At 34.1% G+C, this 24,879-nt stretch overlaps 1 protein-coding gene and 1 pseudogene across 1 annotated transcript; both read right to left on the reverse strand.

Moving 5' to 3' along the window:
* Nucleotides 1–667: 667 nt before the first annotated feature.
* On the reverse strand, nucleotides 668–1,741 carry LOC111641531 (annotated as a pseudogene).
* Nucleotides 1,742–5,152: 3,411 nt separating this feature from the next.
* LOC111641532 (slit homolog 3 protein-like) lies at nucleotides 5,153–24,879 on the reverse strand (the record flags this gene model as incomplete). The annotated part of the gene is made up of 4 exons (XM_023387705.1): nucleotides 5,153–6,320; nucleotides 6,395–7,229; nucleotides 23,186–23,417; nucleotides 23,517–24,879. Coding segments are annotated over 4 exons (3,456 nt in total), but the record flags the coding sequence as incomplete, so codon positions are not given.

The following is a 24,879-nucleotide window of genomic DNA, read 5'->3' on the forward strand; positions in this document are numbered from 1 at the left end:
AACGTTGTGTAATAACAAAAAGTACAGTTTAATTTTTCTTTAAAGATTTTAAGTTTTAAAAGTATTATTAAATAATAACTGTATTAAATACTAATTAAACTGTAGACATGTAAATTATAAGTTTTTATTTGCACTTCTCATTCTATTATCTACCAAGGTAGAATTTTATACAAAAAACTCACAATTTACAATTTTTAACATTTTACACTTTAAAATTCTCCCTGGATAATGACATCAGATGTATCTCGAAAAGCTTCGGCTGATTAATGGATTTGACATAGAATAAAAAGAAGAAATAAATATGGAACTCACAATGTGTTTGTATTTGAAATATTTAATAAAAAAAGTACCAAATATTAACCTAAAATTATTAACATAAAAAATGCCATATCGCTGTTCAAGAATATAACTGATGTCGTCCTTCGAATAATTTTATATGGTATTTTTTTAGAATTTTCGTTCACATAGCCATAAATTCAGCGTTTATTCAACCGTCTCCAGCATACAGCCACAGTATTACTTGATAGAATACTTTTATTTTACTAATTTTAATTGGATTTACTAAAAATCTTTTTCTTCCTTGGTACAGTACTGCATCTTTGGTAATGATCTGATTTTTCTTTCTACAGTAATTATTTTTGTTTGTTGAAATCCATACTATTTTCTTTCAAATATCACAACAGGATCCTTCTCGAAGTAATTCACTGTAGACAATTGAATTTAAAGAGAAGCATGTAATTAACTCTCTTTGAATTTGTACTTTGAGAAAATGTAATTCAAATTTTTCATAAATTCTTTTCATAATTAAATATGTAACAATAACAACAACACCGATGGCACGAGACTGAGGAAAGAGGAGTTTACCTCGACTAATGTTTTTTATTAAGGAATACAATTCTTCATCTTCTAAAACCTCATTTAACACCAACATATCTTTACAAAATTCACATTTAATTTTTTCAGTAGGGAATAGCAACAGTACCCTGCAATGTATGTCAAAATAGGCAAATCTTCATTATAATTTTTAATTTCTGCCAAAATTACATAAATTTCATTAAATAAGGGAGGTACCAGTATATCATTAACAATTCGTGGAGGCTCGGAGAAGACATCTTTTATTTCATTAAAGTTATTGCACCAAAAACATCTGACTTTAATCTGATTACAGAGTGTAAACAAAGTATTTTTTCAACTTCATACACTTGTCTAATACTGATATTATTATGGCCACCACTTAATTGTCTGTCCTGTCCAAACCGATCTTTTAGGACGTCAGTTTGAAACTTGCCAGGTATAAAGGACAAACAATTCATCTCACTTAAACATTATTTGGACAAATATATAAGTGCTTCTGTAGTTGGTGTTAGAGCAAAATGGATTTCTTTCGTCAATGAGCCTTTTGGATAACTTATATTCATTTTCTTCCATTTTTCTAGCCATTGTAACATTTCTTTAAGATATAGCCTACAATTTTGATGTCGGCTGCATAATCTGTTATGGGACACATGAAATCATCACTTAACCTATTTCCTTTATCAGGTGTTTTAAGATTAACAATTTTCCACCATTTTACAAAGATGTTGATGTAAACAGCTGTTTCTCTATAGTGAGGAAGCAGATGATTAGGGTCTAGAGTTAGAAGAAATTTCACATTTTGTTTTTCAAAAGCATTGGGAAGCAAAACCTTTAATGAAAGACCATGGCAATACTTTGCCAATTTATCATGTTCGAGATCGTACATTTCTCATAAAGTGTCAAACAAGATAATGAACGACATTATCATCTTCCTCAAATGTGGGATAAATCATGGAGGTCTGCTTTCTTTGCTTCAATCAGTTATGCCATATACATTTTATTATATGCACTGGATCAATAACTTAAAATAAAGTTCTACTCATATCTTTAGTGTGTTTATACATACAAGTAACATCTGAAGGATCAGCAAATAAAGACATGGCTTTTCAATTAATAGCATTACTATTTGAAACAACTTTAAATCCTATTTCTTCCAGTCCTAGAATAATTTTTCTGATCCACTGATGCAAACGATTACCCGTCCCTTTATTGACTCTTAAAACGTGTGCAACATCTTCGAAATTACTTAATATACTAGCTATCGTGAACATTTGGCCTGCATTTGCAGTAACCAATGAATCATTATTAGACATGCCAACCAAATTTCTATTTTTGTAATCAAAATACTCTTTCAAGTGTATTTCATCTATCAATAGAGTAATATAATGCTCATGAGGTTGTAAAAATGTATATTTTCTGTTCACATATGATAAAAAGTTGTATTCAAATACTTGAACTATCTGTTGAAAGTGTATAAAACATTCATATTGTCTTCTCATATTGTTAGTGCCTCATAACTTCTCTAGCAGTATTCGAGATAAATTCAAGATGCATAGATTAAAAAAATCTTAAAAATAATTGTTACTTAAAATGTATATATTGTGTTTTAATGCTTAAAATTGCCGAAAAAATCAGCAAAAAATTTCAAGGAATAAATCATATATATATAACAAGGTTGTTAAATATATTTTCCTAACGTATGATTATTAGCAGTGGTTATTTTTATGTTATTTGAGTCATTATCAATTCAGTTTGTGTTTAACATTAATTCACTTACCTTTGTCGTTTTGCTGACAATCAAGTTATCTCTAGGAATGGAACGTTTCCATTTTCCCACTAATTCAGTTTCCTTTGGAAATAAAAATACTTGAACTTACGGTCCGGTAACTGGTTATAAAGGCGACTGGATAGTCGCCTTTATAACCAGTTACCGGACCGTAAGCAGAGCCGGCCCTACCATAGGGCGAAAGGAGCAGCCGCTCCAGGCGCTAAGTCCTAGAGGGCGCCTCAGTGGTAAAGAAAATTAAAGGGTATAAATTTGGGGCAACCAAGGGCAGTGGCGTAGCGAGGGGGTGCAAGGGGGTGTATCAAGCACCGGGTGCCACTCGCAGAGGGGCACCCAAATGATCTCCAAGACAAACTATATGTGTTTCTGGAGGAGGCGCCAATAAAGTGTCGTGCCCCGAGCGCCAGTTATGTTCGCTACGCTACTGACCAAGGGGGCGCCATAATAGGATCTCGCTCCATCCTAATGTTTGCCTCGGGCCGACACTGACCGTAAGTTCAAGTATTTTTACACGTACAGGTGCTGTGTAACTGGTTATAAAGGCGACTATCCAGTCGCCTTTATAACCAGTTACACAGCACCTGTACGGCATTTTGCACGAGCTTATCACGTTTACAAATCCCTAATATTTATAAAATGCTTCAGAAACACAATCAACAAACAACAGACCCAAATATTCTAAAAAATTACGCAATATTTCAATTTAATTACAATTGTAAGCACGAGCACCTAGTAACTAAGTAACTTAACAGCGTATGACTACTCCTGTAATGGCGGACAACAGTTATCCCATTAGCACCCAAGGCCTGATTACGCGGGTGACGTTGGTCAAATGGGGTCGTAATCAATTTCCGTATGGTGTGAAATGAATCGCGCTCTTTTCAGTCTCCATCATCGAATTAATTCAATAGAAATGTAAAACATTCAAATAATTTAAATTAGAACAAATAAAAAATATTTCCTATACGACGAATGTAGAAAGGCGGCTCTCTTATTGCTCATAAAGCAGAAACAGAAAAAAATAAAAATAAGTGCCGTGTTCCTTAGCCTCTTTGTGTAACCCACAGCTCGTATGGTTCTAATTTCTCTAGACGTATTTCTAAAAATTTCACTTTTATTTTATTATTTTGCCAAGAGCTGGAAAGTCATTCGACCTGGTCAAGAGCCAAAAGCCGGGTTCTGTTTAGTTATTCGTCGCTAAGTAACTACTTTACCAGCTCTGGTCGACGTCGAAATCCTACTCAATCCCGAGCCCGATTTGAAATATTTTTGCGGTTCCTTACTTTTATTCGTGTCTTACTGTTTATTTATCAATTTCCCCTAGTTATAACGGAGGAAAAGTATGGCGATTAGGAAAAAATGACCCCGTTCTAGATTCTCACATTTTTGCGCTCGGGGGACCTCGAAAAGCCGATAAAAGAAAAAATTTTGGGAGATAATTTCTGTATCTACAAGAATAAAAGCGTGCCCACACACTGACACGTGTGTGGGCACGCTTTTATTCTTGTCTTGTATCATATAGTTGAACATGAGCTTCTAATCTCTTTGAACTCGGGACCTTTTATGTGATAACGAAATCTTGTTAAAATACAAAAGACTTTTATACGAGGTCTATTTTATCCCCTTTTTATTATATGTTTGGACACGCATATTAAATAAAATAAATAAGTTTGAATTCAAGCAATGAAAATGAAATTCCTGAAGTCAATTTAATGCTACATAAAACTACAAAACCGTCAACGATCTGTTCTAGAAATTACAAATTTAATAATACTTTTTCCGAATGTAAAAATGTTACTTCCATTTTAAACTTTCTGTACAGAAAATATTGTTTAATTATCGAAGTTTACATTTTATTTATGCTCAAGTTACGGCTTTATTATGCAATAATTATACATTTTATGATATAATTCGTAGACAAAATGTACAAAAAAATTACAAAATTAATATTCAAAACATAATTAGTCAAAGTATAAAAAATTAATTTCAATAGAAACAAATGAAAAATAATAGCAATTTGCGAAAAATTATTTACTAAAGAGTTCAATTATGTGGAGTTTTAATAAATTTGCCAGGTGTAAACATTATAATACATCACTTCTTCTTGCTGAGTTTTCGACACTTTCTTTTTTGCGGCAATAAGCAAAGAAAGTAACAATTATCAAACCTAATAACATTAGCGAAGTAAGAACAGCCACTGCGATTTTCCATTTAAATACAGAAATAACTTCGTCGGAAGACACATCTATTGACGACGTCAAATTATCGTTTCGAATTTGTTTACATCGATCATTAGAAAGAATTTCGATAAACGACACAGAAGACGAATTAAATCCCACGCAGAAAATATTAGAGAAATCTGCAATCTTCTGTCGGTTTCTAAGCAACCAGTCCTTAGTAAATTGCGAATGGCAATGGCAATTCCAATTGTTTCTGGATAAGTAAATCTGAAATTCCGGCGAAACGTCGACCAGGTTCATTAAAACGGAAGGTAATTTGGTTAAACGGTTTCTGTCCAACCACAGAAATTTCAGGTTTGGCAAAAGAAAATAATCCGAAATGTTACTTATTAAATTATTACTCAGACGCAGATGGGTGACGTTCTTCCACGTCACACAATCGACATTTGACAACTCCTTTATGTAGTTATTACTCAAGTCGACAATCGTGGCATTCGGGACGAGAACTTCGGGAATTCCGTCGATTCCCTTTCTGGAACAATTGACAGGTGATTTAGTTGAGCAGAACAATCGCATTCTATCGGACAATAATTTCCTATGACTACGAGCGATGTATTATCCAGCAAATTTCTTTCTTCTCCGTAACATTTCGTCTTCTCTATATTTGGAAACATTTTCTTTGCTACTTCTCTATTTGACTTAAAGACAGAAACGAATTGCTGTAGTTCTCGGTCACAATTAATTTCGTTACTAATTATATAATAAATCGGCATTTGAAATCCATATTTCCACTCATCCAAATAAATTGTTCGGATTTTACTGTTAAGCAAATACACGTGCATGTGATTTTGTGTGTAAATTGGCAATTTGACAGTTTCAAAATGATTATTTGAAAAATCGACTTTAGTCAAGTCGTATTCTGTCCAATTTATCACCGGCCATTGTGTCAAACTTGCATTGTTTAAACGGACGGTACGCAGATACTTGCTGCTGCCAAAAGGACGTTCACCAGTAAGTTTAGTTAAATTGTTCTTAGATAGATCGAGACGAGTTAAATTACTCAATGAGAGGAAGATGTTTTCGGGTAAAAATTTTAGGCGATTCTCTGATAAATCAAGTTTTTGCAATGACGACAAATTACGAAAAACATCTTCGGAAAGATTTTCTAACCGGTTTTTCGCCAAGTCTAACTCTCGCAGTTCAGAAAGTCCATGAAAAATTCGTGCTGGAAGTGTCGATATTTTATTATACGAACAGGAAAACTGTGTCAGTCGTTTGTTATTTCTCAGAAGATTTGGCGGGAGATGTTCAATTCGGTTAAAACTTAAACCAACGTATTTCAAATTAATTAAGTCAGAAAATACATCATCTTCGAGTGAAGACAAGGAACAACCCAATGCAGAAAAAACAGTCAAGTTGTGCAGTTTCTTAAAGAATCCGGACGGAATTTCTGATAATTTACGATTGTCACTAATAATAAGATTTAAGGATAAAATATCCTTAAATTAAAAAGATCTTTCAACATGTCACTGGGTAAATCCTTTATTTCATTTAATTCTAAACGTAAATATACGAGTTTGATGAGATTTCTAAAGACAAGTGGATGAATCGATTGAATTTTATTGTCACTTAAATCAAGTTGTGTCAATTTGTGAAGATTATAAAATAGATCTTCTGGTAAAACTGTTAAATTTCCACGCATGATGTATAATTCGGAAAGATTAATTAACTCTCGGAAAGGTCTGTTTGGAAATAAAGTGAAGTTATAACCTTCAATTTTTAATGAATTCAGCGATGGAAATTTGTGAAATGTTAAATTAAAAAGTTCCGAGGTCTTCACGTTTTGTATGTCGACAGATCGCAGAGAGGACATGTCATTAAACGAGGCGCTCTCGAAGTTTCTGTTATGCCGGTAGGTTTTGTACCATATCTTGACGTGTTCGATTTCATACCCAAAAGTGAAGATTCCAAAGTCAATCCCTGACAGATAACAATCTGTAAATTTTATATCTTGTACTTTTCTAACGTCCAAACATCGCATCAAACCAGAGTCAATCGTTTCCGCGCCGCACTTGATGGATAAGATTCTATCGAATATTTGAACGCGGGAAAAGTTCTTTGATTCGTCGCAGCTGTTTGCCAATGACATACAAGAAACATTCCCCCAATGTTGCCAAAACTCTTGACAGGAATTAACCACAAGAAATAGGAATTGCGAAAAGATAACCCACCTCATCTCGTCCAAATGAGTCTTGCATTTACATCGACAGACGAATCTCACAAGTACGATCCTCAAAAATGAATCAAGAATAAAACAGAATTCCGAACTGGCAATAGTCGATATCCTTACTGTTGCTACGTCGACAACACGATAAATTATGACGTCGGTGACATTGAATCGACATTTCCTACAGAAATATGACGTATAGAGTTTTTTATTTCTTCGTTTATTTCCGTTGCCGTAAAAGAAACAATATAAGATTAACGTTAAATGAATATTTTACGAATACAAAATTTGTTTCACACATTTATTGCAAGAAAGTTGTTCGTTTAAACAAATTGATATTGTAAATAAAATATTACTTGTTTTCTTTTTGTAAGACGTATAATAATGGTGTTAATCAATTGTGTTTTGTGACACGAAGAAATGTTTCTGTCCGACTTAAATTATTATTATAAAAATTTCATCACTGAATATGAAATAAATTTATTCGTTCGATTGAAAATTTTTCATCGGGTGAAAATTCAATCGTATTATGACGAAATATAAAATATTTCTTGCGGTTTATTGGTTATTTTTCTCTGCAGCTTAAAAGAAAATCAAGATATTCTTATTTGAGACAGAAGAAAAGTAATTAAAAGGAACAGAAATAATTTCCTGTGTGAATGAAACTGCCACCATTTCTAACATTAAAAGCATTTAATGAAGTTAATAAAAGTACACGATAATTGCGAAACTCTGTCAAATAATTTATGAATATTTAAGTAATAAGAATAAATTAATCTTTCCAGGAATAAACTTAAATTAAATGATGCACTTCGCATCCGAAAAAGATTACCTTTAAACGAGAACTTAAAAAGGAAGTATTTTGAATTTATAAAAAGCGAAATTCCAAGAAATAAAATTTAAAAATGAAAGTCCAACACATTAAACCACGAGGAAATTATTATATTAATTACAGTCGTTGGCGGCTTTTATTTATCAATTGGTCTTCTGTATTTAATTACTTTGTGGCCGCCAGCGCCAGAGATCCTGAACACTGTCTGGCAACACTTGCCAAGAAGAGTGGCTGGCAACGTCAAAAAAAGAAAAGGCGCGAAAGTTCGTTGGATTTTGTCCGGGTGTTGCCCGAGGATGTCTGTGACAGTTCTAACCTTTTCTAATAAAGTTCTTTTTTGTTACTGTTCGTGTTTGCCTGCTTAATGTTATATCTAAACATCAGTAGGATTGAATGACAAAACTTCATTAATCTCTGGCATTGATAATAACACGTACAATCACTTGGAAAAGTTTAGGATAATTTAAATCTATCGCCCAACCCGCCGACCTTTAAATGACGAGAAGTGGATAAAATAAAGTATTATGATGAAACTAAATAGCGAAATATTTAGGTGATGTTTTGCTTTGTCTTTATGTGAAAATATGAATTTCTAACTAAAACATTAAATAGTTATAATTTTCTACTTAAATGTACGATTTTCAAAACGTTTAGAACAACATTAATTAAATTGAGAAGTATTGTCTAATTGTAGGTAATAACTCTTGGAATTTACTGCAATTATGGGAGTTTTTATCACAGGTAACGTTGTGTTTCCAAGTTCTTTTGACTGGACTTGGAAAATGGTGATTATTTAACGAGACAGAAATGGCGATGTCTTTGAATATTTCCTCATCACATCAATGAAAGATCGTTGGCAAGATGACGATGCAATCTGTCGACGAGACGCAGCTTAAAGTTACGCGTGCAAAAATGACAAAGAATAGGTTACATCTTAAAATATAAAATCCTTGGATTGTCCCGGAAACACCAGAGTTGTCTCAGTTTGAAAAAGAATGATGGCGATAATCTAACCCAAGCAATAAAATAGATTTACAAGAAAAATGTACAAAATTTGGATCAAAAATTAAACTAAAACAATGAAAATCATTTATTGATTAGTACGTTAAAAAGAATTATTCATTAACTAGCAAATAAGCCCGTCGTTGCTCGGGCAAAGAGTAACGATAGCGAAGATTAAGGTTATACATTATAGCCAAGCTCACCCGATTTGACAAAATGCAAGAATTAGTCCTACTGTTTCCAGATAATTTAGGTTCTCCAGGGTAAGCGTTGATTTTCTCCCTTTCCCCAGTGGGGGTGGGGAGAATTTCGAAAAATCCCTTCTTAATGTACGTTTTCGTGACGTACCCTAATTGTGTATCAAATTTTAACTTTTAACTCTTAACCGTTTGGATTCCGCTGTTATTATTATTATTATTATTATGTTGGGTTTAGTGGACTATACTCGGTTGACACCGGTGTCTGTGTACTATGCCGAACCAGAGTAATGGCACAGCAACCAAAAACTAAAATTAAATAAGTGTCAGTGTCTGTGCCTGTATTCCGGAATTTCCTAACAATATAGCCATGTATTCAATATGGTGGCCTTCTGTAGTGTAATGTATGTATTTCTATTCAATTGTAATGTTCCCAGACTTTTGTGTAGTGTGTGGCATCACACCTGCACAGGAGAGAACGACAGATACAATAAGCACCCTATCCATCCTCCGCAGATGCCTTATTTCCTGGGCGAGTTCTGTATACTTGCTAATTTTTTCAATGCACGTGTTTCGTATACATTGTGAGTGTTTGGAATGGCTATGTCTATAATGTATGTAATTTTATTGTGTTTGTCAATGAGTGTGATGTCTGGTCCGTTATGGTAAATTGTTTTATCTGTAATTATGGCTCTGTTGTAGTACATTTTGTGCGTGTTGTTTTCCAATACTGTCTGTGGAATGTATTTGTAGTATGGTTCGTTGATGTCTAATAATTGTGTGTTTCTTTGCAAGTTCTTGGTGTATTATACTGTATTTGCTACTTGATTATGTCTGTGTAGATAATCCGTCTGTGCCAAGAGCTTGCACCCAGAAGTAATGTGTTGTATAGTTTCTGGCACGATGTGACATTTTCTGCATGTGTCATTGTGGGTGTTGTATCTTTGAGTATGTGTTTTCTGTAGTTTTTAGTATTTATGACCTGATCCTGCATGGCAATCACGAATCCTTTCGTCTCCCCAAAGAGGCATTCCCCGATCTGACCAGCTGTTTGACGCAGTTCTGTCAACAAAATTCTGGGCCAGGTCATAAGGATTCCTGCCATGGAGTGCCTTTCGAATTCACGATTGCTTGATGGTGTCTATGCTGTTTATATGTTGTGTCAAGTCTGTATGATGTGAGTGTAAGTTTAATGGTGTGTTATTTGAGTGTGCTAGAGATACTGCTTTATGTAACTGTGATGTTTCTTGTTTCTTGTAGAAAAACTCTCGCAGTGACTGTATTTATTTGTAGTGAAGGTTAACTATGTTAATCAGGCCACGTCCGCCATCTTTACGTGGAAGGGTTAATCTTTCTATAACGGATTTAGGATGTTGTTGTTTATGCTTAGTAAATGTTCTTGTTTTCCTTTGGAGTTGCTCGAGATCTGTGCGAGTCCAATGTATAACTCCAAAAGAGTATGTGAGTACAGGGACGACATATGTATTTATTGCTTTAACTGTGTGTTTTTTCATTTAACTGTGTTCTGAGAATAGCATTTAACCTACTTTGGTATTCTTTAATTAATCGTTGATTTATTTGTGTATGTTCTGTTAGTTTGGCCTGTTGGAATCCTAAATACTTGTAGAACTCTCCCTCTTTCATGGATTCAATAACGTCCCCATTTCCAAGTGCAAAATCTTCTTTCTTCAGGATTCCATGCGAAGTGTTTTTCATTTGTTTAAGCCAAACTCCATTTGTATGTCCTTGGTGTATGAATGTGTGATTTGTAGCAGTTGCTAAAGTTGTTTTTGTGTGGATGCATAAAGTTTTATGTCGTCCATGTACATGAGAAGTGACAGCGTAAACTGTATTTTCATGTCTGATATTGTAGCCATATTGCGTGTTGTTTAACATTTTGGATAATGGATTCAGCACTAGGCAGAACCAGAAAGGACTCAATGAATCTCCTTGAAAAATTCCTCGCCTAATGAACATTTGGTTTGTTTGTATGGAAGTGTTACTAACCCTGAAATGTAGTGTCGTTCTCCAGTGCTGCATAGTGTTTTGGGAGAATGCAACTGGTGATGAATGTATTTTGTACATGTGTAGAATATGTAGCAGCCAACTGTGTGGAACACTGTCGAATGCTTTTCTGTAGTCTATATACGCCATGTGTATGTTTCTGTCTTGTTTGTGTGCTTGCCGTAGAATGACTGAATCTCGATTAAGCACATAGATTTGAAACACCACGTCAAATTAGTAGTGGCTTAGTTTTCTGTTAGGTACGTCATTCTTTTCATTTAACAATAAAGTTGTGCCTGTCGTCCATTTAACTCCTTTCGGAGAGAAAATATTTGAATTGTAGTTACGTGACTTCCGGTTTGCATCGGACCTTTTGGTGAAGTTTCTATTTAAACTCCGTCTCTTCTAGTTGGTTTGCTGAATTAGGCACGAGTAGAAATAGTTCTGATGTAGGTTCGATAAAAGCACACCTCCATACTCAAGATAGTCAGTATACATCAGTGGCGTACCGTGGGTGACAGCCGCCAGGGGCGGAGGAAAATTTCGGGCCCCCTTATTTAGGTATTTCAGTTTAAAAGACCAAAATTCAGTTTAGTCAGAGAACAAGCGATGAAAAATTCGGTGGTAGTGCTGCGACCTGTTTAAAATCGTTCTATTGGATATTAGTGGTATAGCCTATATGAACGCTAATGAATCGTACAACCAAAAAAAAAAAACAAGTCAACAGGTTTTGCGGGATTTCCTCGGATAAAAAAATTGCCAGTTCACCCGGACGGCGAGCGGATTCCCGGACTGTCCGGACGATGGCACTATCGTAGGCGCGATGCGAGTATAGATTAGGATGTTTCAAATTTTTACAAGATATTATTATTATTTATTGTGAAATTTTGCCGCCCCCACTACGGTACGCCACTGGTATACATAGTTTATTTACAAAATATATATAGACTGTACGAGTTGGAAAACACAATAAATACAGGATACATCGAGCGTGGTGCCTCGCCTACTAGTTTGTCATTCGGGAACGATTAAGTTCTGGAGAAGCCTGTGTCGGCCTGTAGAGTAACTCTACTGCACGGTTTCTCCGGCCTCGGCACTTACCCGTTCCCGAGATATCTCGCAGAGGAGTATGTTGGCTCTCTTTCTCTCTCTAACCTCAGAAGGGTTTTCCAAGTGTCCGAAACTTCCGTGTTACCAGTCTCCAGCCCTTCCGCCACCGTCCTTCAATTTAAGGAGTTTTGGACGGAAACTTCCGACCAATTACCGACCGTCCTTGCGAACAGATTTCACCCTGCTCAGCTTGAATCGAATGAGGGTGAAGCTTACCTTCGCGTTTTCCCATCTTTAATGTAGGTGGTCACCACCGGACCATCCTTGAATCTAAGATTTCTTTGTTCCCTTACCGTTTAAAAGCCAATACTTTACACTGTTTATATAGTTAATCGGGTCCTTCTATTCCTGCACGTTTCATATCCGCTATCGGCTTTTGTCTTTCTGACTTGTTTCTCGAGATTAAGTCAGGAAGTTTGTTTGTTGTTTAAGCGTTTTGAACGTTTATAAACACGATTTCAAATATAATTAAGTTTTTAAATCTGGTGAGATTTCTAAAGTCAAGTAAATAAATTAATTCAATGTTGTAATATAAGTCCAGTTTTGTCAAACTGTAAAGGTTATAAAATAGATCTTCGGGTAAAACTTTTAACTTTCCATTAGCGATATATAATTCAAATTGTTGCCAAACTTTTGGTAAGAATTTACCACCAGAAATAGAAATTGCAGAAAGACTACAGACATCATCTTGTCCGACGACACTTCTAATTCATTCGACACGAAGGGCTGCAAAAACTGTCGACGAAAAGTACACAATTGTAAAGCAGCGCTTTACATATTTAGTACTGTTACTACTTTCTTCTGACTGACTGAAAACACGATAAATTATGACGTCTGTGACAATGAATCGTCATTTCGTACAGAAGTATGACGCGTACAGTTTTTTATTTCCTCGTTTAGTTCCGTTGCTTTGGAAGGAAGAATATCGGATTAACGTTAGATGAATAATTAACGAACACAAAATTTGTTCCGCACATTTATTATTCAAGAATTATTTCGTTTAAAGAAATTGATATTGTACATAAAATATTACTTATTGTCTCTCTGCAAGACGTTTCTGTATGGCGTTAATCGATCGTGTTTTCTGACATAATATAATGTTTTTGTTTGACTACAGTTAAATTATTATAATAAAAATTTCATCACTGTATATAAAATAAATATATAGGCCTATAAATTTTAAATTAATTGAGGAAATTTGCATCTAAAATTAATTTTCTTTACCAACGAAAGGAAGGATGTTGAAGTTTGATAAAGGAATACAGATAAATAAACATTAAAACAAAACCAGAAACGAAAGTACTTTAAAAGAATAGGAAATAATTGTAGTTATTTACAGACTTAATGTTAACTTTAGTTTCTATCGGTAATTACTTCTATCGTTGGCATTTAAAGAAATAAATAGATAATTCTTCATCTTACACTCGATTTTTCAATAAGTAGTGATTGTCTTTATTACATAGAACTTTTTTTGAAATGTGTATTCATCACAGACGACACATAAATCTTGTTAGACAACGAGAAAATTTGAATCGGTAACAGAAATTACGTCAACATCGGAAACACAACGTGTCGAATTACGTACGATACGATACGTGATTCGAACGAGATTACAGAAAGCGGAAGGAACGTCACAGGAAACGGGTTCGTTCGGTAGCTGTGACGTAACACGCCAGTTAAGAAACGACAATTTTGTTTTTTATTGTTTAAGATCGAAAGGTTTAGAAATAAATGTTTATTAGTTAGAATGTAAACCGGTTTATATTTACTCCGAATGTAAAAAAAAGTTTCGGTAGGCCAATTCACCTTTAAAGTGCCAGATTAATACGATCGTGTACAGCCATTCCTCGCTCAACCACCCCGGGACTTTGTACTTTCCGTCCCCTCTCTCGGTTCGAATCTCGCGAATTTTCTTTCTACTTTAATGTCGTCTCCCTAGTCGGCCATTATTTCGTATTTACGTCGGCAATCTCTAACAGTACAGTTTTCGTGTATAAACTTATACTTTATTGCGCACCCCTTAGTGCAAGATGGCGGAAAGAAAAAGCGCGGCTTCTCCCGGAGAAAGCGTGAAGAACGAAAAGAAGAGCAACAGATATAACAGTCGAAGTAAAACGAAACCCGTATAAAGCGGAAACCGCGTTAACGGAAAATATTTTCGGAACGGAGCGATTCTGTATGGTAAATTTTCTCTAAGTCGAACCTGCGTAACGCGGAAGCGGAAGAGAAGTTTCGGTACAAAGACTTTGGAAAAAGCGATAAAAAGTTCCTTCTCGTAGACAAGTAAGAAAAATAATTTTCAAGTAAATTGGTCACTGCAGAGCCGACACACCGTAGGAATGACGTCGAACCTTTTGGATATTTTTTGTCAACGTGGACAGTGGAAATGCCCGCTTTATGGAATATATCTTGTGTGCTTAAATAAATTAAATCAAACTAATTGAGCATTGCAAAAGGTTTTCAAATAGCATATTTAGTATCAGGTTGCATACTATCAATAATGTATTATTCGTGCACTGCAAATCTTTAACTTTCAGATTATGTAGTAATTAAAGCTATCCCCCGACGTAATAAAGACCTTTCTCCAGCGATCGTACCAAGTAAACGCGAAAAGTGCATTTACAAATAATTCTTTTCTGTTGATTATTCTGTTAAAGGAAAAATAAAAATGCTGTTTTTTTGATACGTAAGGAAGACAGCAAAAACGTACTTTAAAAGGCACAGAAACGATTTCCTGTATGAATGAAACTGCCACCATTTGTAATATTTAGGGGAGAGTTGAGTAACGACAGTCAGAGTGCAATCCACCTGACTTAAATATTCGTTCATTCATTTATTTTAATTTATTAGGCACAATATTATGTACATTTCCTGGCCCCGCTGTAGAGCATTACCAGGAAAAATTTTACAATAAGTGAATATATAGTATACTTAAGATTGACAGAATAATAATAAGATAAACTAAAAACTAAAATAACAAAAAACAAATATTAAAACAAACAGCAAAGTTTACAAACATAAATTACACATTTACAAAATAGAAGATACATAAAAAGACACAACTGTCCTCTGTCCACATTAAGTCGACATAAAAAAAATAGCGTTGAATGTTTGGTGAGGTATGTGTTCCTGTTTGTTTTCGGTATTTCTTATTTAATCAGAAAACTTCCCGGTAGTTGAAAATACAAGTGGAAGCTAGGAATCCGACGAAAGTACCAGGAAAGTACGAAGAAAATTAGTTGATGATCGGACCACAGGAAGGTAGAATCACTTAGCTGTGGAATATCGACTGGAATGGCAGAATCATATTTGATCCCAGTTGTGTAATAACGTGACGAAAACTGTGCAAATGCACAATGCATATTTAGGAAGTTATTAAAGTTCCACGGAGCTTTACCGACGATTCACTGAACAGATGGGATCATAGTCTATAATGCACAAATGAAATAACGCTGTAATAGGTAAGCATCGCACGAACACTTGGAGTATCATTAATCATAGATAAGTGGGCCCTGTAAAGTTCCGGGGAGCTTCATTAACCATGTACAAAACAGATGGAATCACAGCCTATAACGCACAAATGAAATAACACTATATGGCAGGCACAACACATAAACTTGGAATGACACTAAGCACAGGTGTATGATGTAAAATTTTTTCTTGTAGAATAGGTGAAAGCACATCGTGGTAGCATGAACTCAAGTAGACCCAGCGTGGGCAAATCCAGTATGAAAACGCTGCACACTACACTTCTTTATTGGATTGGATTTGTAATTCATAATCAAAATATTTATGTTAATACAGATAGCCAATATATATAATACTAAATGTAGGGTATGCAACAGACAGACAAAACAGACTAAAAGTGTTCAGAGATGTTGCCCCTGAATGCAAGACAGATCATTCCAGATAGCACTAGCATATAAGCAATAATGTTACCACCGAGAATTCACAGATGCATTAAAATAAACTAAAAGAAAGAACGTCCCAAAGATACAATTGCATATATTAAGAAATATAGAACTCCACGAAATACAAAGAAAATCAATTAACCTATCCCTATCATTAGTTATAAATGTAATAATTGGTAAATTGATTAATACTTTTGGCCAGACTTTTAAAGGCTTTAAAAACCTCAATATGTAACCAAATATCATTTAATTGACAGGGCCAATTAATATTCTTTTCATTTAAAAAAAGTTGAAGTTCCAATCTTTCATGTTCGAAGTTAACACAATCAAAGAAATAGTGCCTAGAATCATCAGTAACAAGGCATGTGGGGCAGTAATTTGTGGGCCTATCAGTAAATCTATTAAGATAAGATGCAAATTTACCATGATTTGTAAATATCTGGGTAATGAAATACTCAGGTTCAAAGCACCAAATTTTGAAAAATTGTTGTAAATTTGGTATAAATTCGTGTGTGATGTGCTCGCTATTGGAGTCCCAGATCATTTGCCAAGTATTGAGGGAATCCTCTCAAAGAATTCTTTTTACAGAGCCCTGACTTAATTTATTATAGATAATAGGAATAGAGTTATCAGTAGCTGCCAACTTTGCCGGTTGATCAGCCCTTTCGTTGCCAATCAGCCCCTGATGGGCTCTAACCCAATAAATAATGAAGTTAGAATTAGAGTGCCTTATTAAGTTGCGAATGTCTTCTGCTATTGGATGCAACTTTGTGCTGTTGATCAGGCTGTTAGCTGACAATGAATCTGTATAAATATGAGTAGTTGTATTTATATAATTTGCATGGACCCAATGAATACACATTTTAATTGCAATTAATTCGGCTTGAAATACGGTACAATAGTTATCCAAACGAAAAGTTTGATTATATAATTCGTGATCATTGCTGGATATACACTACAAAACTACAGCCAATCGAATCGTTAATTTTCGAACCGTCAATGAATATATGGAGTTGAGTCTGTTGGATAAAAGTAGATAATCCAATTATAAAATTATCAAAAGAAGGGGTATCACAAAAAGGAACATCCCATTCTACATCATTAGTTGTTATTAAGTGTGTCCTAGTCTAAATTAGTTCGCCCCATTTAAGTCTTAAAAGTTTTTTCTGTGAAATACTCAAATCAATCGGTGGTTTCTTAGCCAGTACTTGAATACTTGAGTTACTAGCTGTTCTAAAGGCTTTGGTTATAAGTAATAGAGCTTTTCTTTGCGATGAAATCAACTTTCTCTTAACAATTTCGTTTTGATTATTATGGCCTAGTGTTTATATCGACAATATTTTTCATTTATATTTGTAATCACAGTTACAAATAATGTATAATTCAGGCTCGATATAATGTATTATTCGAATTATAATGGCACTCGAAATATTTACAGGATTAAGTGTACGAGTCTTCTATGAGGAAACAAATGAAGGCGAGCGTATCGACAGTTGTATAATTAATTAAATTTAAGTAAATTAGTTAATTTTGTATGTTTCGATCTAAGTTTTTTCGTAATATTACGGTGTACGGACTTTTGATTTTGTAAATTGTATTATACTAAAAAATAAAGGTTCACGTTATTCTTCTATTTACTCGTGTATTTTTAATGCTTATTAAATTGTAATTCGAGTTTATCGTTTAAAATCACCGTGGATAATGTTAATTTCGTTGTTGTGTATTAATTTAACTCGAAATAGATGTAAAATCCATATAAAACAATGAAATTATATTAAAAAATTAGTCTTGTTATAGGTTAAATGCTTACATTACATGCGGTGAATAAGTAATTTTCTATTATTTTTATAAATACCACATACTTTTTCTTTTTTAATTAGATGTTCTTGTGGTTTAAGAAAAATTAGGGCATTCAACATTTCCATTTGTAGTCAGTTTTCATAATGAATTACTCGAAAATGCTTAGAATAAGTGTCAAATATAAACTAATTTTCAAAATTTACATTTAAAATAAATCAATTTTTGTCTGAAGATGCACAATCGAAGAGCCTATGTAAAATTTTTTTTCTTCACTAATTTTTATTAGAAAATCGCAAACTCGTTAAGCTTGTAACGAATTGTTTAAACTCGAATATGGTGTAGTCGATTGATCACTTTATTTACCACTTTACATACTTCCAATTCTTCACTTTATCTATATCAAAACTTGTATACTCATCTCTTCTCATCTCGATAGTGGAGTGTATAGCCTTACGCTTTGTACTCTGAAGAAACAGGAGGGGTGATCGCGCAGCGACCGAAGAAGCGGCCTTATCGAAGACAATCAATCCGAGGAATACAGGAGAGAGGTCACGAAGCGACCAAAGCTGGCCTTATATGAGATGACCCACGCGAGAAAGGGGGACAGAATGCCTTCCGGGAGGACTTGGAGGAAAAGCTGGCCCCTATTCAGGCGTCATTGACAAGGAGGAAAACCCGGAAAAACTCCCGCTGCCAGCTCGTCCGAGTGGGGCGCGAACCCCGATCGAACTCCGGTGTTTAGGGTCTGGTCACCATCATTAAAAACAAGTATACTTATAATTTAACATTTTACAATACAATTTTATTATTTGAAATTATTTGTGTAAATAAATCGAGACTCGAAATTATTGTCCTCCCTAAAACCCGAAAAAATACATTTTTCTTGATTTGTGAGTTTCGAAAATTCTTTAAAAATATTATAAAGACCATAAAAAAAGATTTAAAATAAAATTAATGTTTTCATTGTTAGCGCTCTTCAACAATACGTTTTGCACTCGATTGTTATAGAATTGTGTCGGCTTTTCGGCATTGAATTTTTTTAAAAAGACTTCAGCAAGGTAATTAATTGATTAACATTATGAAATGTTAAATTTAGAAGTTCCGACGTCCTCACGTCTATTATTTCGACAGATAGCAGAGAGGACGTGTTATAAAATGAGGCGCTTTCGAAATTTCTGTTATCCTGGTATCTTTCGTACAATATCTTGACGTGTTCCATTTCATATTCGAAAGTGAATATTCCGAAGTTAATCCCCGACAAAAAACAATCGATAAACTTTATCTCTTGTACATTTTTAACGTCCAAACATCGCATCAAACCAGAGTCAATCGTTTCCGCGCCGCACTTGATAGATAATATTTGGTCGAACATTTGAACGGATGAAAAGTTCTTTGATTCGTAGCAGCTGTCTGCCGATGAGGAGCAAGAAACATTCCCGAAATGTTGCCAAAACTCTTGACATGAATTTACCATTAGAAATAAAAATTGCGAAAAGATAACCCACCTCATCTCGTTCAATGAATCTTGTAATTACATCAACAGGAGAATCTCACAAGTACGATCCTTACAAATGAATCAACAATAAAACAGAATTCCGAATTATCTATGGTTAACTATTAAATATCGGTGGTTTATGGTCGATGGAGTGGGGAGATAAAGAGATGTGATGTGATGTGTAACTCCAGTGGGGTCGAACTTAATGACGATTTTACTCGTTATTAGCATTTACAATTTTTTCTAAAATTTATCCCCGGATCAAAGTTAAGCTTTTTGCAATTTTTTAATAGATAAAAATATAAAAAGGTGTTTTAATAAAGTATGATAAGAGATGGCGCCACCAAAATTTTAAGGGTTGAACACTTAACACAGGTCTGCAAAAAAATTTTTTCCAGATGCATGGAATATCTTTGCTGAATTATGTGTTTTAAAGATCGCAGATTCTAAAAATAACTTCCGTTACATCCCATCAAGTAAAGGTTTTTTGCAAAATAGAAACAAACTTTTGATAAAAACTCTTATTTATTACAATGAACTAAATATATATTTTCTTACAACTAGTCAACAAATTGTTCCTGATATTTATACACAATTTTAGGTCTACTCTTCTTCTTACGAAATCTTTTCTTCTTCTTTTTGATGCTTCTCTAAACTCGTTTCCGATTTCCTTCTCTGGTTTCTCGATCGAGCATCCAACAGTAGTCAGGTAACATATTGACATCCCATTTTCTTCGGTAACGTCTCTCGATATCACGGACATCCCGATGAAATCTTTCACCCTGTTCTTCATTGTAGGCTCCCAAGTTTTCAGGAAAATAGTCAATACGGGAGTGTAAGAAATGGACTTTTAAGCTCATCTCGCATCCTCGAGCGTCATACGCTTCTGCCAGCACGCGTTGTACAATGGTTTTGTAGTCAGGGTTCTTAGTGTTTCCCAAAAACTTATGCACTACATTCTCGAAAAAGTCCCGCGCTTCTTTTTCCTCTTCTCCCATTGTTTCCAAAAATCTGCTTTGTCTCGATCTGCAAGTTTCAATTTGAAATATGCAAATTAAACTTTCTTCGCAAACTTACTTATGTTTCTTTGTTGACTTTTCACCGCGTATTCTCCACAAACGTAACAGAAGCTGTCGGGAGAAATTACGCAACCTCCGCGAGCCATATTCCAGAAAAAAAAAATACAAGCGCAGTAGCGTTCGAATGCCGGATATAAACTGAACGTGGCATTAGATGGCCAGCGAGATACTGAACTTATTTAGCTTGTCGAAACACAATCTAATCCAACAGCGGGTTGTTTATATTTATTCCTAGTATCCCAGATAACGTGTCGAAACACGCTCAACATCGCCAATAGTATATTCACTACCAACTTTTAACACGTTTCTATACGATCGTGCGACCTTCCTTCTAACGCTAAAACTACTTAACCCTCATCCCCCTACCACTACTCTCTTCAACCATTAACATTTTCATTTATTTATTACTAAATCCAGCTATAATTGATAGAATTAATGCGAGAAGTCTTCGTTATAAAGCCATTTTTTTAAATAAAGAAAATAATAGTCTACTAAATTTTAACTTAACTAGGAATTTTACGCTAAATACAAACAAAAAGTTGAGTGTAACAAAAAAGTTGACGAGATGGAATTTTTTGGTTTTTTTTTCTCGTTTTTACCTGTAAGAAAATGTACAAAAATTCTACGCAGTTGTTTTTACTTTCAGACCTGTGTAATTACTGATTTATTTAAAATAGTTTTCCATTTATACAGTAAAGAATATGCCATTGTTATTTTATAAATAAAGGTCTTATTGTAAAGTGTGTATTTAATTACTTTTTTATTATGACGTCGTCGGTATGGATCGGTCATTTCCGACCTAAGTATTACGTATACGTGTTAAGTGGAATTAATCGGTCGTGTTCCGCCACAGATCGATGGCGACGTTTTGTACGACTCATCGGGATATTTCTTATTGATTCCGGTTATAATAAAAATTTAATAAACGAATACGAAATAATTAGCAATATTAACCGGATGTAATCAATTACTATTCTAACCACCTAAAAGGGGATTTTGGACTAATAAAACTTAATTGTAACGTCCTTCGCGTGTAACTTACGCCGGAGTTCGAGAATTACTCAGAAAATTAATTTTCACGTGTTTCATTTATATGCATTTCGAATGGAAATGTTTTTCCGATTCTTTTTTAGTCTACAAAGCATAATTTTTTAAAATAAATTTACAGTTAAATTTACAATAAAGATATTTTATTGATTTTATAACGCACAATAGATACAATTGACGATAGAACTAACACCGACAACCGATACCCTTCGAAATGAATCGCGGGAACAATTATCCCGTATGGCGTAACATCTTTTCGTATACGACGTCACGTATTATCATCCCGCTATTTAAGTTAATGAAATTATTATTATTTTTAATCGTTAGGTGAGGAAAGAATAGCCCTCGTGACGTCATTTCTAAATTGTCTAAATTAGAAACGGAATACTTTCACATTGCGACCGAGTGTAACATTCATTAACGTAGGCCTATAACAATTTATTTCAAATATATTATTTAAATGAACTGCTGACAAACATTTTTATCTGCTTTTGAAAGGAAATTTGAAATAATTTTAGGCGGATAAATCGACACTAGAAAGTCTCTGTGTTGTCGTATTCAGATTGTTAGCTCTATCGAATACCGGTTGACAAATATCTACATCGATACGTTCTTGAACTTCTAAATTCACATCGCTCGAGTCTGCGATCACATGTCTATTAATTTCTTATCTGTATCTTTAAAAATGTCACCCTTTGCCAAGTATCCATCTAATACGTCTATTTGTTTTTTTTTTACCGGAAGCGTATATTTCCTCTTTCCCTTGCACTCTTATATTGTATTCAAGTCTGCGTGACTGAAATATTTTATCTAAACTAAAAAGTCAATACGAAAGTAACTAAACACCAATTGTATAAAAGAAGCAAAGGTGAAGTCGAAATATAACTGAAGCATTTGCAATAAAAAAACTAATAGAATTTTCAAACAATGTACATTAAACACGAAATAATAATTTTTTTCATGTTATTTTCTGCAGAAAAGTTACTAAAATTACTGATAAAAATATTTTTCACTATTAGGCCTATATATTATTTACTCTGTAATGAAAATTGTAGGCAGTCTTCCTTCTTTTATTTGTTCAAAGCATAAAATACCATAAACAGCTATAAGTAAGTCGAATTACACAGGAATAGATAATATCAATAACAAAACGAATTGCAAGAGATTCTCCATAGAAAATATTAACTCTTATCGAAATATCGACGATCTGTTACACAGAATACAAATTTTGATAATAATTTTTCTGAATTATAAATTATTACTTACATTTTTCTACTTTCTGTATATAAACTATTGTTTTATTGACGAATCGATTTTGTGATTCATTTACAGATTTATTATCTAATTATTACACATTGTATAATATAATACTTAATCACAATTTACCACACAAGCATATAAAAGTAACATTTGTTACAGCATACTTGAAATAAGCAAAATTCATTTCTATACAAACAAATACAAAATAATAATAATTTATTGAAAAGTAGTAATTAAATTAATAAAAGTACTGTACATATGTTTGAATTGATGTAATTACAGAATTCGTCAAGTGTAAACATTGTAAAAAACCACTTTTTCTTCATTAGGCTTTGTCACTTTCCGGACATTTCTTTTTCTGCGATAATAAACAATCGAAACAATAACCACACCTAATAACATTAGCGAAGTAAGAATAGCCACTGCGATTTTCCATCCTAAAACAGAACTAACTTCGTCGGAAAACACGCATTTTGCACACGAAACATTTACTGAAAAAGCCAAATTATCTTCTAAAATTTGTGTGCATCGATCATTAGAAACAATTTCGGTGAAAGTCACAGAAGACGAATTTCTCGCGCAGAAAACATCGGAGAAATCTGCAATCTTCTGACTGTTTCTAAGCAACCATCCTTAGTAAAAAGCGAGAATTTGTTATTAATACTCGCTTAGTAAAAAGCGAGTAATAATTACATAAAGCACATTTGACAAGTGCTTTATGTAATTATTACTCAAATCGACAATCGTGGCATTCGGGAGGAGAACTTCGGGAATTCGGTCGATTCCCTTTCCGGAACAATTCAACATCACGAGATTATCTTGTGCAGAACAATCGCAATTCATCGGAAAGTAATTTCCTATGACTACGAAAGATGTATCATCCAGCAAATTTCTTTCTTCTCCGTAACATTTCGTCTTCTCTATATTTGGAAACATTTTCCTTGCGATTTCCCTATTTGATGTAAGGGTAAAGTTGAATTGCTGCAGTTTGTGATCACAAGTGATTTTATTATTATTTAAATGATAAATCGGCATTTGAAATCCGTATTTCCACTCATCCACATAAATTGTTCTGATTTTACAATTAGAGAGAAGAATTTTCACGTGATTTGGAGTGTAAATTGGCAATTTGACGGTTTCAAAATGATTATTTGAGAGAATCACTTCAGTGAAGTTGTATTCTGACCAATTTATCAACGGCCATTGTGTCAAACCCGCATTATATAAAGCGAGAGTACGCAGATGCTTGCTGCTGCCAAATGGATGCTCACCGATAATTTTAGTTAAATTGTTTTCAGATAGATCGAGATCCTTTAATTTAGTCAACGGGAGGAAGAGGTTTTCGTGTAAAAACGTCAGGCGATTTTCTGATAGAATGAGAGTCTCCAATGACGACAAATTCTGAAAAACATCTTCGGGAAGATTTTCTAAACTGTTTTTTCGCAACGATAACCATTGCAGTTCAGAAAGTCCGTGAAAAATTCCTGTCGGAAGTTTCGCTATTTTATTGAACGAACAGGAAAATCGTGTCAGCAGTTTGTTATTTTTCAGCAGATTTGGTGGGAGATGTTCAATTCGGTTGGAATTTAAAGAGACGATTTTCAAATTAATCAAGTCATAAAATACATCTTTTTCGAGTGAAGAAATAGAACAAAACCGTGCATAAAATTCATTCAAGTTAAACAGTTTCTTAAAGAATCCAGGCGGTATTTCTGATAATTGTCGGTTGTTAGTAATACAAAATGTCCTTAAGTGAGAAAGACCATTCAACGTATCACTGGGTAAATCTTTTAACCGATTCCAACCTAACTCCAAATATTCGAGTTTGACGAGATTTCTAAATACGAGTGGATGAACGGATTCAATGTCGTTGTAATATAAATCCAGTTTTGTCAAATTGTTAAGGTTATAAAATAAATCTTCGGGTAAAACTCTTAACTTGCCTTGAATGATGTATAATTCGGAAAGATTAACTAATTCACGGAAAGGTTTGTTGGGAAATAAAGTAAAGTTGTAGTTTTTGATGGTCAATGAAGTCAGCGACGAAACATTGCGAAACGTTACATTTAGAAGTTCCGACGTCTTCAAGCCTCG

This window comes from Centruroides sculpturatus, unplaced genomic scaffold, assembly GCF_000671375.1.
Source record: "Centruroides sculpturatus isolate CEXI.00-Female unplaced genomic scaffold, Cexi_2.0 scaffold1605, whole genome shotgun sequence".
NCBI lineage: Eukaryota > Metazoa > Arthropoda > Arachnida > Scorpiones > Buthidae > Centruroides > Centruroides sculpturatus.